Source organism: Kogia breviceps, chromosome 17 (genome assembly GCF_026419965.1).
Source record: "Kogia breviceps isolate mKogBre1 chromosome 17, mKogBre1 haplotype 1, whole genome shotgun sequence".
NCBI classification, from domain to species: Eukaryota; Metazoa; Chordata; class Mammalia; order Artiodactyla; family Physeteridae; genus Kogia; species Kogia breviceps.
Window position 1 is genome coordinate 44,272,297 of NC_081326.1, and position 16,282 is coordinate 44,288,578.

Below are 16,282 nucleotides of genomic sequence, written 5' to 3' on the forward strand. Positions count from 1 at the left end.
AGTTTAATTCAAATTCTATAGCACAACGTAGAAGTTCACAATTCTGGTCCTGCACAATTCCCTTGTGCAGAGAATTTTCCCAGAACTTTCACTTTATTCTGTAGAGCCCCTGAGACTTTTATCATTCCTGAAGTCTCAAAATTCTAAAAGGCAAGCAGCTATTTTCATTGCAACAAAGGCCCATCAATTTAGAAATTATTCTCTTACTCCCTCTTGTGGCTGCATTGCTTTCCTTTCTTTCCATTGCAACTCCACCAGTTGCTTCCAAAAGTGCTCCACCAAAACTGCTAATGAATTAGATGATGTCAAGAACTAATTTGGTAGGTATTTGAAGACTTTCTGTGCACTCACCTTTCTGTGCAATGTTGGCACACAGTAAAATTTTAGGTGTTCTATAAATGATTAAGTCATACAGATAGGAAGGGAAGTTAAGAACTTCTTAACTTCAAGGATGGAATCATAGAGGACTCTGACCAGTCACTTAACTGAATGCATTTTCCACTAATAAGAAATAGATGGCAAATTTGCACCATCTAACTTTTAAAATAGCAACAAGGAATTTGATAAAGCCAAGATATATTATTCTCTGATGTTTAAGGAATGTTGAAACCAGCCTAAAATTTCATTTTAATTCCTGTTAAAAAGCCAGAGTAGCTGGCTCCCTGATTCTTACCAAAAATGAAACAAAAAGATAACCACATAAAAACTCAATGCTGATAGAAAGCCTGGAGTGTTCTAAAATGTTTTTTTTTTGAAAATTAGTATTTTAGTCATATTCGAAAATAGTCATATTCATACCTCCTAAAGATTAAAAGATGGTGAAAAGTACCAAAAAGAAATTATTGCGCATTGAGTGATAACTGCTAAAACTGTCTGACACTAGGGGGCTTTCCTTCTCCCTTTTCCCAGAGCCCTTCTCAGAGCTGGCATTAATGTTGACCTACTTGGGCTGAAGTTTCTCACCAATCAAGGCCCCATTTCCCAATATTTCCATCACAAAGCATTTTTTGTTTTAAAAACCTCAGTTTTATAGTGTTTTTTAAACTTGCACATGCACATTGTGTGTTATGTATAATTCCTTAATGGGACCAGATTATCAGCCACTTTTAAAAAAGAAGGTTGAAGACCAGCTCTTCTGAATTTGACCAACACATGGTACTTTCCCCTCTAGGTTGTTGAGATTCTTTTTATAAGCAGAGGCTTTTTATATTTATTATGTTTTTCTTTATGCACAGGGCTTATAAAGTAGCAAGTAATCAATAAATATTAAATTTAAAGTTTAAGCAGTTTATTAAAATTCTCTTAAATTTAATCCAAAATTAATAAATCAAGCCACAATTAAGTGATAACAAAGAAGCACAAAAGGTAAGCAGTATATTTGCTATCTACTATTACCAGGCGGATGTATTAACTCTATATAAAATATCCTAGAGGTAGATGCTATTATTATTTCCATTTTGCAAATGTGGAAATAAGAGTCACAGAGATGTAATACCTGCCCAGAGTCATAAAATGAACTTTAAAAATTCAAACACCAAAAGTCTGCATAGTCTCCTTTAAAGTAAATCAGCACACATTATAGTTTATTTTTTAGAAATATTACATAAGATTATTCTTCAAGTCTTATCCCTATGATCCAATTAAATTTAAGTCTGATGATAATCCTCTTGTCAGATGGAAACTATCAAATGGGAAACTGAAGGGAAAAGTCATTACTGTTAACAAAGTGTTATGATCCCGTTTGATGTCATATTTCCAAACATCTTCTAAACACCGTAGTAGAACACTCATCAAATTACTGACTTGAGAATTTGCTTGTTCTAAGAATACTACTGCCTACCTATACACTGTCCTCAACTGTCAATTTCCCAGAATCACATTTTAAAGGTAACGTGTCTTGAGTAGGATTTTCATCACGTGTCCCTTGGTTGAATGTGGTCCAAGTACTCCTTTGAAATTCTGGGCAATGGTGTTTAATGTATGTTGTTTTAAGGAGCAAAAATAATTATGAGTTGACAATTCATTAGTCTTGGATCAACAAGAGAAGTAGGTCTTTCTCAGAAAAGCATTTGTATTTAATCACTTAGATGAGAAACATTCAACTCACCACTGGGTTCCTTGGTAATACCGCTAATTTAAAAAAACTCGTAGATCCTGAAACTTGTTTGCGAAATGGAAGTTAACCTCCCCTAAAACATTTCTAACTTCTCTAATGATGTCAAATTCATTAAGCAATTCAAATAAATGCAATTCCAATACTACAAAAATTGCACCTTTTCTACGTTTTAAAAGAATGAACATGCATACAAGTCAACCAACTGGACAAAGTCTTAGTTTGACTTACTTAACTCTATAGATTAACATTTGACTGTCTGTCCTTACTTTGCCATCCTACCTATAGCGAATACCATTGTAACCATATTTTTGTTTGGGGGAGAAGGGAAGAAAACTCACAAATTCTGTCAAAAGAAAGAAAAAGCTTATATGCTGAAACCTTTTAGTTATCTATTCCAATACAAACAAACGTGAATGTGCCATACAACAGGACCAACTGGCAGAAGTCAGATATATTCAACCATGCTTTGTTGCCCTCAAGATCCACATTATAGCAAACTAATGTCAACAGAAAAACATTAGTGAAATCTGCCAAGATATTAGACTATTTTATACTACACCACTACTTATGTTACATTCATTATACCTTACCAGAAAATGCAAAACTATATCAGTGACAAACGACAACTGCTACTGCATAGCAATTTTTACAGATACAAGGTTTTCATCATTATAGGGAAATGCTCACTGGAGAATAAAGGAGAATGACCTGTTGCAAATAAATGTACTTAGTACAAATGGGAACTGATAAGAATGTGGTGGCTAAGCATGCCATTTCTCCCAAGCCAAATTCAAATTTGTGACACCTAAATATTAAGCGTATCATTCCTTCAGCGTACTTTACATATTAAATACCACAAATGTCAATGGTCCTGTTTTTTTTTTGGAGTACGCGGGCCTCTCACTGTTGTGGCCCCTCCCGCTGCGGAGCGCAGGCTCTGGACGCGCAGGCTCAGCGACCATGGCTCACGGGCCCAGACACTCCGCGGCATGTGGGATCTTCCCGGACCGGGGCACGAACCTGCGTCCCCTGCATCGGCAGGCGGACTCCCAACCACTGCGCCACCAGGGAAGCCCCAATGGTCCTGTTTTTAAGGGGAATAAAGAAATAGAGCCAATCTTCTAAAGTTCAAAAACAACATGGACATCAAAATTAAAATAAGTTACAAATCAGAGTAATGAAAACCTCAGGAAACCCTCGGGCCATAAAGATGGGAATTAGCAATGGCTTGTGTCAGGGAAAGTAAAAAGACCAAACTAGAGCTGAAGGCTTTATAGAGGGTATTCTGGCAAAGATGGAGCAAATGAACAGAAGGAAAGCACTGTTTTATAAAAAGGTAAGAAAAGTAAGAGCTGTCTGTCTATAGCATAGAACCGGGATAGCAAGTCCGAGTGAATGACCACCACTAGCTATAAAAGGTTTACAATTTAGCTTCCGTCCATTAAAATTAGGTCAAGTTTACCCTTCCTTACACCATCACTTTCTTGCCAATATGCTTCTGAGTGGGAGAGTAAGGAGTAGAACTACTACCAACTAGTACAATGGCAATGGCAAATAGGATAATCCTGGGTACTACCCATGGGAGTGCATCATACAAATGAGTATCAACAATGTAAAGGGTTGAGAACCTATGATGGAGGCAACACAGCAATAACTTGCAATCAGAAAATGAAGTCAAAGTTGAGTCCAAGATGTCATTTTGATTAAGTCTAGAAAATGTGCTAAAAATTAAGAGGTTAGAAAGGACAGGTAGTTTCAAAGGGAAGATGAACTCTTTGCTTGTAGCACGCTGAAATTGACAGCAATTCTAAATCCTCTAAAGAGCAGTGTTTATTCTCAATGTAAAACCATAATAAAGAAAAGGGCTATGGAAACCAGGATGAAATCACAAGAGGAATATCTCAGGAATTCTAGAAAAAAATTCTAATGCTTATTAGAATTTCAATGGACTACATTAAGTTTTTAACTTAGCTGACATCAGAACACCCATAATTTTGACTTAAAAATTTCTCATATACACAAATGTTCTGCAATATAAATGTGTCAAAGATCACCTATTTTGGAATAAAAAACTTGTGGTCAAATTAATCTAAATGGTCCAGTAACATTTAATTTTATAAATGAAGAACTATTTCACATACTGGGCTCCCTCTATGTGGTAGAACCAGTCATCAGATATGAAAATAGGTATTATATTCATGGGGGGGAAAAAAACCCTATGTCTTTCATAGGTTAAAGCCCCAATTCAAAAAAAAAAAAAAAAAACCCCACGGTTAATATATGAATGATGATAAACTATGATGGAGGGCACTGAGAATCTACTTCTGACATTAGTAAAAGGAGAAAGTTAGTCCAAAGAACAGAACTGGATGATCAGAAATCAAAAAAATGGTCAAATCAAAAGCTCTGATTTTCTTTATAAAAGCAGAATTATTTTTGCATGTCTATCAACACACCTTGTAAGAGGCAAAATCTGGTGTCACTTCCTTTGCCTGAAGTTTTCATACAGCCATTAAGTCCCACATTCCTTAATTTATAACATAGTAGACCCTTCATGATCTAACCCAGTATCCCTCTCTCCTCCTAATCTCTTGCAAAATTATTGGAAAAGGCTTTTAAATAAAGCAATGTTCCCACCTACTGTTCTGATAGAATGAACCATCACTTAATTTGCTGGATTAACCAAATCCTACTTACCTAATAGACTGGCTTTACATTAGGCCTTTCATTCCTAAGTAATCATCAATCATGCCCATGACTTTGGGCTAAATACTTCAGATAGGTTTTTCGGCTACTCTCTGGAACTCCCTTCAGTTTCTATCAGCAGTTATATCCTTATCGAGTCCCATATCTGTTCTCCAAACTATGCCATTATACTTGGCTATAATTACTTAAAATGGTATGTTACTTAAGTGTTATGAAATATAAGTATGAAAAGAAGTGTTCCTATGAAAACTAAGCTGAATGCACCGAACGACTAGTTTTTGAAGGAGAGTCACACACTCTCGCACACACGCACACCACTTGGGTTATTCAAACAACTAAAAGATTAGAAAAATTGCATATTTCTAGGATTATGAACTGATTACTCTTCTAGCTTTTAAGTTCTCACTCTGCTATACAAACTCAAACAGCATTTTGTAAAGGATGCATCTATTTTAGGGGTGTCTAGTACATTATTTCCAAACTGTAGATCTATGCATATTCAAAGAAAAGGTCTTAGCTCCATATTAGCAATGAGCAAATGAACATACACAACTGTTTTAATTGAAAATAAATGTTTAGACCAAGTATGAACACATACTTTAACCACTTTCCAATTAAGCAACTAAATTGGGTCTTCTACTGTACCACTATTGAGGTGTTACCAGTAAGATTTCTTTACTGATAAAGTTGGGTTTTTAGAAGAAAAAATGAAAAGCAAAATTACTCTCCATACGCTATTACAACTCTAAGGTAGCTCTATTTTTCCTCCTTTCTAATTCAAAAGCCTCTGCTAGGGCTGAATACAATTTCTTCCTCTTTCTTGGGCAGATTAGATGCATAAGTGTGCACGTTCCTCCTCTACTTTAAGATTTTACTCAGGTTTTTTGCTTTAAGTCCAATTTTGAATCCTTTCATCTTCTCCTCTTAGTTCACTTTTAACTATCTTCACAGCTCATCTAATCACTAAACATCTCCAGGTCATCTATATCTCCTCCTAGAACAGGCAGGAAAGACTTCATTCTTATCTAAGTATTGCTATGCCAAAAAAGGACAGGTAACCTGTTGCTCTTGATCAAGCTGTTATTCTTTCCCTTCCCACCAAACATCTACCTCTCCTTTCTTTGTTCCTTTATTTTCTTTCATTTACACTTCACATACCTCAGACTTCCCAAATATACAAAATACCTCACCAGGGTCAATGTTTAATGGTTATCATGAAAACTCTTTTAAAAAGACTACTGAATTTTGTTCCCCAAAAGACTATCCAATGTACTCCTTCCTGGAAGGGACTGTTGCTATCTGCTATGTCACATAAGGTCTTTGTACTCTGAAACATACCAAAAGCAGTTATTGACAAAAACATGTAAATATATACAGTTGTGAAAATGAATATAACACTGCAAAATTCTTCTGAGAAGCCCTTATTGCAATAAGTGAACTGCCTAGTAATTTTCAACTTAAAACTCTATATAGCAGTTTCTAAAGCCTAAGACACATATTAACACATTACTGACTGGGAGATTTCTGCAGAAACTAACGCCTGTGGCTATAAGATGTCTCTGGTCAAAAATGTGTTAACATATTCAAACTAGGAAGGACCCCAAAGCTGCCTGGTTTCCTAGCTTGCTCCAGCTTAATGGCAGTTCTATGAGCTAGAGATAAAAACCAGTGCCCAGCAACCACACCTTAAAAATGTAGAGAAGCATAATAAAATGGAATGCAGTCAAGTTAACTCAATCACACAACTACTGTTGCCAACTGTTACAAATGGCAGACTCATGATTTTACTGATTTGTGAAAGGGAGCCATTCTTTACCTTATACTAGTGGCTTTCAATTTTTAAATGAAACCTTTGAAAATTTGCTGGCCAATATAGGCCCTCTGCCCTAGAAAAATACACAATTTTTAAGGCTTCTTGCATCTTTTAATTCCCATTCTTGTACTCCTGAGTTAAGAGACCTCTATATTATATAGAAACAGGTTTGTACTATTGTCACTGCTTTAAACAGAAGCCCAAAACTGAGATAAATTGGGGCACTAAGAGTACCTGATTTTCTTTCTCCAAAACAATCCTATGGGGTAGATATTATTCCCATTTAATTGAGCTCAGTTTTCTCTGAGGAATGAAAGATTTCTTTAAGCCACTTGGCTATTCAATGGTAAAAAGTTGGTTTGACTCAAAACCTGGAGCTCTTTTTAATGACACTACATTCTTCTTTGAGTTTGAATTAGGTTCAATATAGTATACATATCCTCATTTCATTTTCCATTTCATCATGTTCAAGATAAACTACCCCATTTTTTGGCTTCTTGTGAGTTTAGGCAGAAGAGGTGTTGATCCCCTCCCCCACTAACACGAGAGCTTTTGGTCTAAGATATGGTAGAAAAGGCAGACTACGTTAGTTCACAATTTAACGACACAAGGAAGAAAACTGCAAATTTTTTGGCATTAAGAGAAGTCCATGTTGTGAAGAATAAAGTCAGTGACCATTTTCCACAGTAATGCTCTAAAACTTTTGTCCAAATAACATGTTCCCTGCTCTTTCTCTGCTTAAGTAAATGGTATAAATTAAGCAAACACTTGATAAAGTGCACATAACCAGAATGGCAGTAACCTAATAATGGACTAAAGAGGTCTTCAGAAGAACTTTGAACCGTGGAGGTTAGTTCCCACTAGTAGGAAGAAAGAGAATATTTTCTTAGCCAGTATGATACAGGTACTCAATAGAAAATGAAGTCTGGTTCATCACTGATGCCACCAGCCAATAATGTTAATTCTGAAAAGGAATTACCTGCTTGTTTTCCTCAAATTAAAAGTCAAAGTTCAGAAAAAAACTAGAGTAATAAAAATTACAACTGGTTATATTTTTATAAGATAGAGATATAATTAAGCACACTTTCATTAATCATCAAGTAAATCAGTTCAAACAATTTTTTTCTCTAGGAGAAGTAACAGTTCTGCTATATTTTACTCTTCCATTTTACTAAAAAGGGGAAAAGGAATTTTATGCAAGATGCTTCCAGAGTCAACATGACCTGCCTGAAAAAAAATGACAGGGAAAGAAAGAAGCCTGCCTGTAATGAATCACAGTATCTGTAAATATCGAATTTGCCCAAGTTGAAACAGAAAAGGCCTTGGAAAATTAGCAGTGCTGCTGACCTAGTTCTATTATCCTCTTTTCCAAAAGAAGCCTTTTTGCTCATTTACTTAAACAAATACTTGAGTATCTACTGTATGTTAGGAGGCATGAGCCATGCAAAGATCACTAATGGAGCTTTACTTTCGAAAAGACTAAGTCTGGAAGCAAACGCTTGATTAGGATTCTCTGAGTCTTTTGTATAATAAAGGAATTAAACTTTCACTTATCCATACTTTCGAAGTAGAAATTTCGTTTAGACTTGGTAAGAAGCCAGTGCTATTCTGAAGGAGAACATGGGTAGTGACCAGTATGAAACCCCCTTAATAATCATATCAACAAGGAGAAGCTATTTAGAGATTAATCCAGTTATTTTCACCCACTGATCCTATTTTTTTTCCTTGATAAGGAAACCAAAGGGAAGTAAAGTTAAAACTGCTATAGTCTTTTCCTAGGAAAATCCTCACAATGACAGGACCTTTTATACTTCTTGTGTGGAAAACATGCAAATACCTACCTGGAATCACAAATAAGCTGTAAGTAGAGGGTAAATGTTACTGCATCCCCCATTTATTCCTAAAATTGACTTTTGTGTTAAGGGAAATTATAACTTGTAGCAAACTCTTTGAAACCAAAATAAAAATTATTTGATCTACTAGGTGTAATTGGAGGGAAAACATCAGAGCGAACAAAACTCAGTAACGTACACAGGTACTAATCAGTAAACAGAGCAAGGTGGGAAAAGCCCGACATGTTTTTTATTATAGGAAAACATCGTATTTTCAAATTTTAAATATTCTTATTACCTTAGCTAACCACAAAATAAGCATCTGTCATTTAGTATCAATAAAAGCCAGAACACTCCCTTCTCATCTTAGAAATGAATGATAGCTTATCAATGTAAAGATTTCAAGTAAGCAATCAAAAACAAACCACACACAAGACAGATACCACACAAGACTGCGCCCACGTTAAGATAAAAAATATTATTGTTCTTTAAAAAGATAGCCTAAAGAAAATTATCATTTAAGAAAAATACTCATAATCTAGGAACTGAAAATATTCCATTAGTCTCAGACTAGTATAAAGGAATCATAATACCATTATAACTTTAACAAAAACTCCAAACCCACAACATGAGAAATAATCCTAGATCGCTCGTTATAGTATTTCTTCCGTGAACAAGGTTCAAATAATTAAGTAGTGCAGCTAGATTTTCAGAGGAATTGGGATACTGCATCTCTCTATATACCAGAGCCCTGCCATACTGAGACCCAATGTGTAACCTGAAGTCCTGAAATACAAGAGAAATCATTTAGTAAAACCCACTTCAAATATTATTCCAAAAACTTCTGGTTCATTAAAAGGGGAAAGTATTAAGAGTATATAGGTTGTTATATGCTAAATGGTTGGATCTTCTACCAATTTATCCTCAGACTTAAAACTTTTCTGCCACAGAAAATCATCATTTGTAACAAAATTTTAAAATTAACCAAAATGTAATGTTCAATTCTTTAAAGCTATTTAGAGAAGCAGTGCTTCAACAAGTAGATACTGAATACTTAAAATACTTCTTGAATGAACCTAGAAAAATCAAGCTTGAGTTTTTCATAATCTTTTATTGTGGTTGTCAGTGTTCAAAGTTGACCTCCAACACTTAAACGCAGGAAGAGGCAAAAGCAACTGTGAAGCCAGTTTTCCGCATGGCTGACTCATTACATTAACATTATAGTGGCTAATCCAGGGAAGGCTACTAAGTCTACAGTGAGTCTCCTATTACATCTTACCTAAAACAGGGTATGTAAAATTCCTGCATCCATATATGTACTTTAAAGAAAATCAGCTCTCAAACTACTACAAATATTCTAACCATAACTGAAACGATATACTATTACTTTACCTTTTCAATTAGAACAAAAAACACTACTAATCTATTTGAACTGACTGATAATCATCTTTGCATTTACCTTATACAATTGTTTTAACATCCTTCAGTAATGACACCCTGAAAGACTTGGAAATCGAAAACACCCCATTTTTAAAAGGAAAAGAAAAACCAAAGAAAAAGTTGAGAGTAACCTAACTGATATGCATTACAGGAACTCTATATCATAGCGACGCTAAACTGAATGGTTTGATTCTCACCAGTACATCATTGCAGATATCTCTTAGCTCGGTCTCAATTTTCTCTCTGTATTCTCGAGCCATCTGCTGTTTTTTCTCAGCACCTTCCGTCTTTTGCTCAATACTTGAGACGACCCTCCAAGATGACCTACGAGCTCCTACAACATTTTTATAAGCAACTGAGAGAAGATTCCTCTCCTCATTGGATAATTCAGCTCCTTGCTCAGTTACAGACTTCATGCAGGCCGCCATGTCGTCATACCGCTCAGCCTGCTCGGCCAGTTTGGCCTTCTGCACCAGCTCATTTTTATCCATGACTGGATGTTCTGCCGGAAAAAAAAAAAAAAAAAAAAAGTAGTATTTAGATATTTTTTTCCATTAAAACAAACAGACTGAAAATTATACCTTTTGTAAACAAGCTATGTTAACTGCTCAAACATAATTACCTATGGAAGATTCTTTACACAAGAAATTTAATGCAGCCTCACAAAAGAATGCTAAGAAAAAAAAAACTGGTATGCTCAGTATGCAAAGGGTACATTTAAAGCCATTAACACTGGTTTTAGCAAAACTAAAATTGCATTACCTCATCTTTGTTCAGAAGATCCTAATTTCACATAAGGTTAAAGCACATTTCACCAAGAGGCGGCCTTAAAAACCAACCGTTATCTTACTTGGTCAAAATCTCAACTCCAGTTTCAAATATCACTAAACAATCCAAAATTAAGCAGCTTTTAGTGAAAACACCACCTATGAAGAACATTACACTATCACACTCCCAGAATCACGATACCTGTCAGTTGAATGTAATTCATGTCCTTTTACTTTGTTAATAGCTACTCTTGTCTGGAATGTTTAAATTTTAGTTGGTACCCCCCCCACCCCAAGTCCACTGATCTTTGCAACAGCTGATCGTAGCATGCCAGTTTTCTGGAAGAAATGACCAAACTGCTTGTTTTAAGATATAAAGCCACCACCAAGGATCAATACATAACTGACCCTAAGGCTTCATTTATCTGTACCTTGTTATATGCACACAGGCTTAAAAAATAACACCCATGAATCCTGGAACTTCGATTCTTACTATCTGCGAGCACTAAAATGTATATATTAAGTGCTTCCCGGTGTCACCAGTGTTTCTGATGTCATTGTTCAGTTTAAATGCAGAATTACTGCATTGTTCCTAGTAGTCAAAATTTAATTGAATACATTATCACCCGAGCTGCCCTTATATCGTAACTTCCTAATTCTTTCTCATTTTAAAGCCCCTTCGACTTTTCAATTTCCCCCGTTTTACTATTCCTTAATATATCCTTTTGAAAAGTCCTAAAGCAGCACAGAAAGATACTAACCCATACAGTGGTCCCACAGGGTACAGGATTTATGATGAACAGAAAAGTCACTGTCATTCACTACGGGAAATGACTCCCTTTCTTTACCTTCCCAGCGAAATCCCACAATACTTTTTTTTCAAAAAAGCAAATCGGCATAGATCCTGTGTTTGAACAAGCAATTTGCGAGCTTGAATGGAAACTAGACTGTTTCAATGCGAAAACTAAAATTTGTGATCGCATAACCTCCCCACCCCCCTCTTCTTGAAATTACTAATTTCTCCCCTAGGAACTCAAAAATGCTCTCGGACTAACGCAGCTTCTAATGAAAATTATCTAAGACCAGTACAAAGGTTTCTCTCCCCAACCCCTCGGGTACAAGCGGGAAATGGATTAGGTTTCTCAGAATAAGCAGCGCTCCAAGGACTGGCCGCACCCATTTAACCCTTAACCGGCCTAAGACGTCGAGGTGGGTGAAACGAAAACGGGCCGACTGCGACTTTAAAGTGCAAACCCTTCAGTCCGCGCCATCCGCAACCCCCCCCTCCTTGGCTCCGCCCAAGCTGGTGCCTCCGCTCGGTCCCCGAGTCTCCCTCTTTGTCATGGCGGATCTGTGTCAAGGAGCCCAACCTACTGCCGAGTGTTAATTCCCCCACCGGGGCCGGAGGGAGGAGCCGCGCGCCCCCGCCCGAGCCGGGGAGGGGGAGCCGCCCGCGCGGAGGGCACCGACGCCAGTGCCGCCCGCAGAAGCGGAACCAGACGGGCCGGCCGCAGACACACCCCACTCTCCCACCGGCGTCCGTCCGCCACCGGCCACCGCGGGTGCTCACTTAGTCTACGGGGATCCGACAGCTGCGGCAGGTGGGGGAGGGGCGAGCCACACCCAGGCGAGCCGGGCCACCGCCGGCTGTTATGCTCTGGCTCACTCGCCCCGCAGAGCGGGGTCCCCGTCTACACACCCAGACCAGGACCCTTCAGTTCCAGCCCCGCGGGAGCGAGCGAGACGCGCGGCCCACCGTCTTCCTCATCCCCATCCCTACCTGGGCTCCCAGCCCCGGGAACAGAAAGCCAGCCCATCCCCCACCCGCCAGGAATATTCAAGTCCGTCCCCACCCCCCCGCGGAACCCAGGAAATTCGGCTCTGGGTCGCGGGCGAGCCCCACCCCGGAGCCGGCTCTCCCGAAGTGCGGCCTCGCCCAGGTCTACCTGGCGGGCGCTTCCGGGCCGCCTCGGCTCGCAGCCCGGTGCCCGGGCCTCCCGCCGCGCCGCCGCCCGGGTGGGGGAGGGCTGGGTGCCTCCGCCGCAGCGCAGGGCGCGGAGGCTGCGCCGAGGAGCGGGCGGGAGAGGCAGGGGAGGGGAGGGGAGGGGAGGGGAGGGGAGGGGAGGGGAGGGGAGGGGAGGGGAGGGGGGGCGGCGGGGAGGGGGCGGCCTCACCTGCGCCACTGCAATGCCCGCAGCCGCCGAGTCATTATCTCGGGCGGAAGCAGGCAGCGGGGCGGCGCTGAGGAAGGAGCTTCGGGGGCGCGGGTGGGAACGGGTCGCAGCCGGCGGTGCCTCGGCCACCGCCGGGAGCCGGCGACCGGGCGGGTCCCGGGGATCTGGTGTGTGGGCGCCCTTCCCACCAAGGGGAACGGGATCGGGGCCGGGCGCTCATCGCGGCCGAGGCGTCGATGCGGAAGCAAGTAGCCCGAAGCAGCCGCGAGCCGCCCGCCCGAATCCAGCGGAAGAGAAGCCGCCGCCCGTCTCCGCCTGAGGAGACTCCACCTCAGCACAGCGCCGCTCCCGCCGGGCGAGTGGAGCTGAAGGGATGAGGAGCGGGGACGGCCCCCGCGCTTTCGGAAGGCTGGCCTGGGACAGGAAGGAGCCGGGCGAGGCGGCGGCGGCCGGGTCCCTTACCTGTGTCCGGAGTGGGTGGCGACGGACGGACGGGGCTCAGCGGTCTCTGGGCGGCAGCGGCGAGGCTGAGACTCTGTCCCTGGATCTCGCTGCTCACAGGCTACAGCCGCTCCGCAGACACGGGGTTTCCTCCAATCACCAGCCCCGGCAGCAGGGGCGCCACACGCACGATGACGTCAAACGCTGCTATGGCAACCGTTGATTGGTGCCCACAGCTCAGGGGGCCCAGAGCAACCGCCGCTCCCCAGCGCGGGGCCGTCCTGCCCGCCCGCACTAGAGGGCGAGCGGAGGAGCGCGCGTCCTCTCCGCTCCCAACACTCCTCTCCAGCCCGCTCGGCTTCCAGCTTTTCTACTCCTGTCCTGAGTGCGCCTGAACAGAAAGCTTTTTTTTTTTTTTTCTCCTGGCCACCAATACCCCCACCCCTCACTCGCCTTCCCTTCGGATCCCCCCGCTACCTTCGCCGGCTCACTCTTCTAACCCAGCCAGGAGGAAATTTCTCCCCACCCCCACCGTAGCTTTTCGTGCGATCCTTCTGCGCCTGCGCCAGTTACTCCCTCTAGAAGGGGCTCCCGTTCAGCAACATCCGGGACCTTTCACATCCTCCCCCACCACCACCTCCCAGCCGTCTGGCCCGCCCCGCCCTCAGTGTTTCGCTGTGGTAGCTGCCCCCGGGGCCATCCGAGGGGCGGGATTACGAGAGTGGCTCCGCGGCGCGAGCATTACGATCTGGACTTGGGGCGGGGGGGGGGGGGGCGTGGTGGCGCGCTAGCCCTCTGCTCCCCCACGCCGGGCGGGGCGACCGGGGCGCGCGGCCCCTCCCTTTCTCCCTTCCGCCGCCGCGGCTTTACCTGCTAGCTCGGGGAAAGCTGCCGGCGGCCTTTTAAGGCTCGGCAGAGAGTGAGGCGTCCGGTCCCTGAGGGTGGGCTGAGCGACGGGATGGTTTTCCAATCGGGACTTGGGGATCAGCGCGAAATGACAGCTGCGAGGGGACAATGGGTGGGCGCGAAGTGGGGCTGAGGTGGGGTGGGCGGGCGGAGCTGAGGCCTGGAAGGAGGCTCTCAGAAAGCCTACAACCTCCGAGGGGAAAAGACAGCTTCCTTAGATGGAGGCTTTGAGGTGGCCGTGGAGGCCTTAACAAGAAGGGAGGCAAAGAAAAAGGTTTGACCGTATTGCCTCGTTTCTCGTAGGTTACATTTTTCTGTCCAAATAAAGCTTTCAATTAAAGACCTTATGCTGCAGTGGTTTAAAACGTAATGATGATTACGTATTTTCTCCTTGAAGCAAGGTTTTAGGGACTCGGGGGTTCCCGGGGCCCGGATTGACCCAACTGGCGGTGGGCCCGCAGGCAGGGCAAGGAGCAGGGACCGGGAGCCAGGAAGAGAGGAAAGAGAACGGCGGAAATTGCAGGTGCCGCATTAACAAGCCAACCTAAAACGGTAGGGCCTCCACCCAGTCAATTTAAGGAAGTTCTAAGGGATGCTTTCACAGTGTGAAATGTCCCCGATCCGTCTTCCTTTAAATGTATTAGAGCTTAGAAAAGATTAGTGCCTGGTTGACCTGCAAAACCAGTTGCAAAAGTCGTCTGGAGTTTATAGAACTCAGAGCTCTTCCTACTACCCATGTGTAAACTCCATCTTGGTCTCATTGACTTTTCCAACATCTCTTTACCGAGCACCTACTAGGGCCCTGCTTTAGGCACAGCTGACACGAAGGAGCCTCACAGGAGTGGAGCCTCACAGTTCAGCCTCAGGTTCCGCAGGTGATTGAACTTACCGGTAGCAGACATATAAAATGTTTCCTCCTTCGTCCAGCACCTGGTTCTTCGGAGCACCTTGTCTTGTTCTGTATGATGAATACAATGTCTGTGCCACAAGACTGTTCTACAAATGACGTTTTGCCTGAAGTTCCAACTGGCATTTAGATAGTAAAAGATAAACCAGGAAGAGAGTTTTCCAGTGACCGATTCAATTTCAGTGTGGTTTTTTTTCCCCATCGGAACAGAGTCATAGGCCGAATGGATGAACAAATTGATCAGGGTTTTGTTTCTGGGATATTAAAGTCACCTATCTTTGACTCCCAAGCAAATTCTTTTAGGGAGTGACTCACTTCAAATGACTAATATTTCAAAAGATTTCTTTAAAAAATTATTTTTGTCTCTAGTTTTGTGCTAGGCACCAGAAATTTGACAGAAGATACTAAGTTTAAAAAATCTTTCTTAAAAGGAAATTGATGGGAGTTCCTGGTTGCCTAGTGGTTAGGATTCCAGGCTTTCACTGCGGTGACCTGTGTTCAATCCCTGGTCAGGGAGCTGAGATCCTGTAAACCACGTGTCCCCCACCCCCCAAAAAAAACCTGATGTTTCTTTAATATCTTAAATACATGTCTAGATAGAATATATGCCCTTTGTTTTAGAGGAAGTTTAGGGCTTTCTCTGCATAAATAAGTTGTGGATTTACCTTAGGAAACAGCTAAGTTAGGTTTTTGCCTCCTGCTTTAAATAGCAAGGCTTTTTTGGTGAAATGACAGGAGCTATTAGGTTTTACATACTCAGATTAACATGCTCATGGAATAAAGTGTAATGAGGTTGCAGGGGAGCAAGAATAGGGAATGTCATGAAAGCCCCAACTGACAAGTATTTTGAGGAACAGGAATAATATATGGCAAGGATAGTTGAAAACGAAGAAATAGAACCTATGAACTTGAACTCTAGGAGGATTACTAGAGACTTTCAGTAGTAGCCTAACCTGTTTTTATTTTCTTCACTGCCCAACTCTGTTGCCTCCATCAAGTTGCTTAACCTTCTGTGCCTTGATATCCCCATCAATAAAATACTGGTAATAAAAACACTTAACTCATTAAATCGTGTTGAGGATTAAATGAAGACATATATAGGGGACTTCCCTGGTGGTCCACTGGCTAAGACTCTGTGCTCCCAGTGCTGGGGGCCTGGGTTCGATCCCTGGTCAGGGAA

The 16,282-nt window shown here is 42.0% G+C and overlaps 1 protein-coding gene across 3 annotated transcripts in view; it reads right to left on the minus strand.

The window, feature by feature from the left end:
- YWHAZ (tyrosine 3-monooxygenase/tryptophan 5-monooxygenase activation protein zeta) overlaps positions 1–14,411 on the minus strand; it is a 33,333-nt gene extending 18,922 nt beyond the window's left edge. Inside the window, exons 1-3 of one of the 3 annotated variants that reach the window (XM_067018006.1) lie at positions 14,160–14,411; positions 13,311–13,493; positions 10,105–10,409 (exon numbers count right to left, since the gene is read on the minus strand). In XM_067018006.1, the coding sequence (XP_066874107.1) occupies positions 10,105–10,398 (294 nt within the window). In that variant the 5' untranslated portion in view covers positions 10,399–10,409; positions 13,311–13,493; positions 14,160–14,411. Of the gene's footprint in view, positions 1–10,104; positions 10,410–13,310; positions 13,940–14,159 lie in introns of those variants that run through there. The other 2 variants (XM_067018005.1, XM_059042983.2) reach the window with 2 other exon arrangements.
- Positions 14,412–16,282: the final 1,871 nt, after the last annotated feature.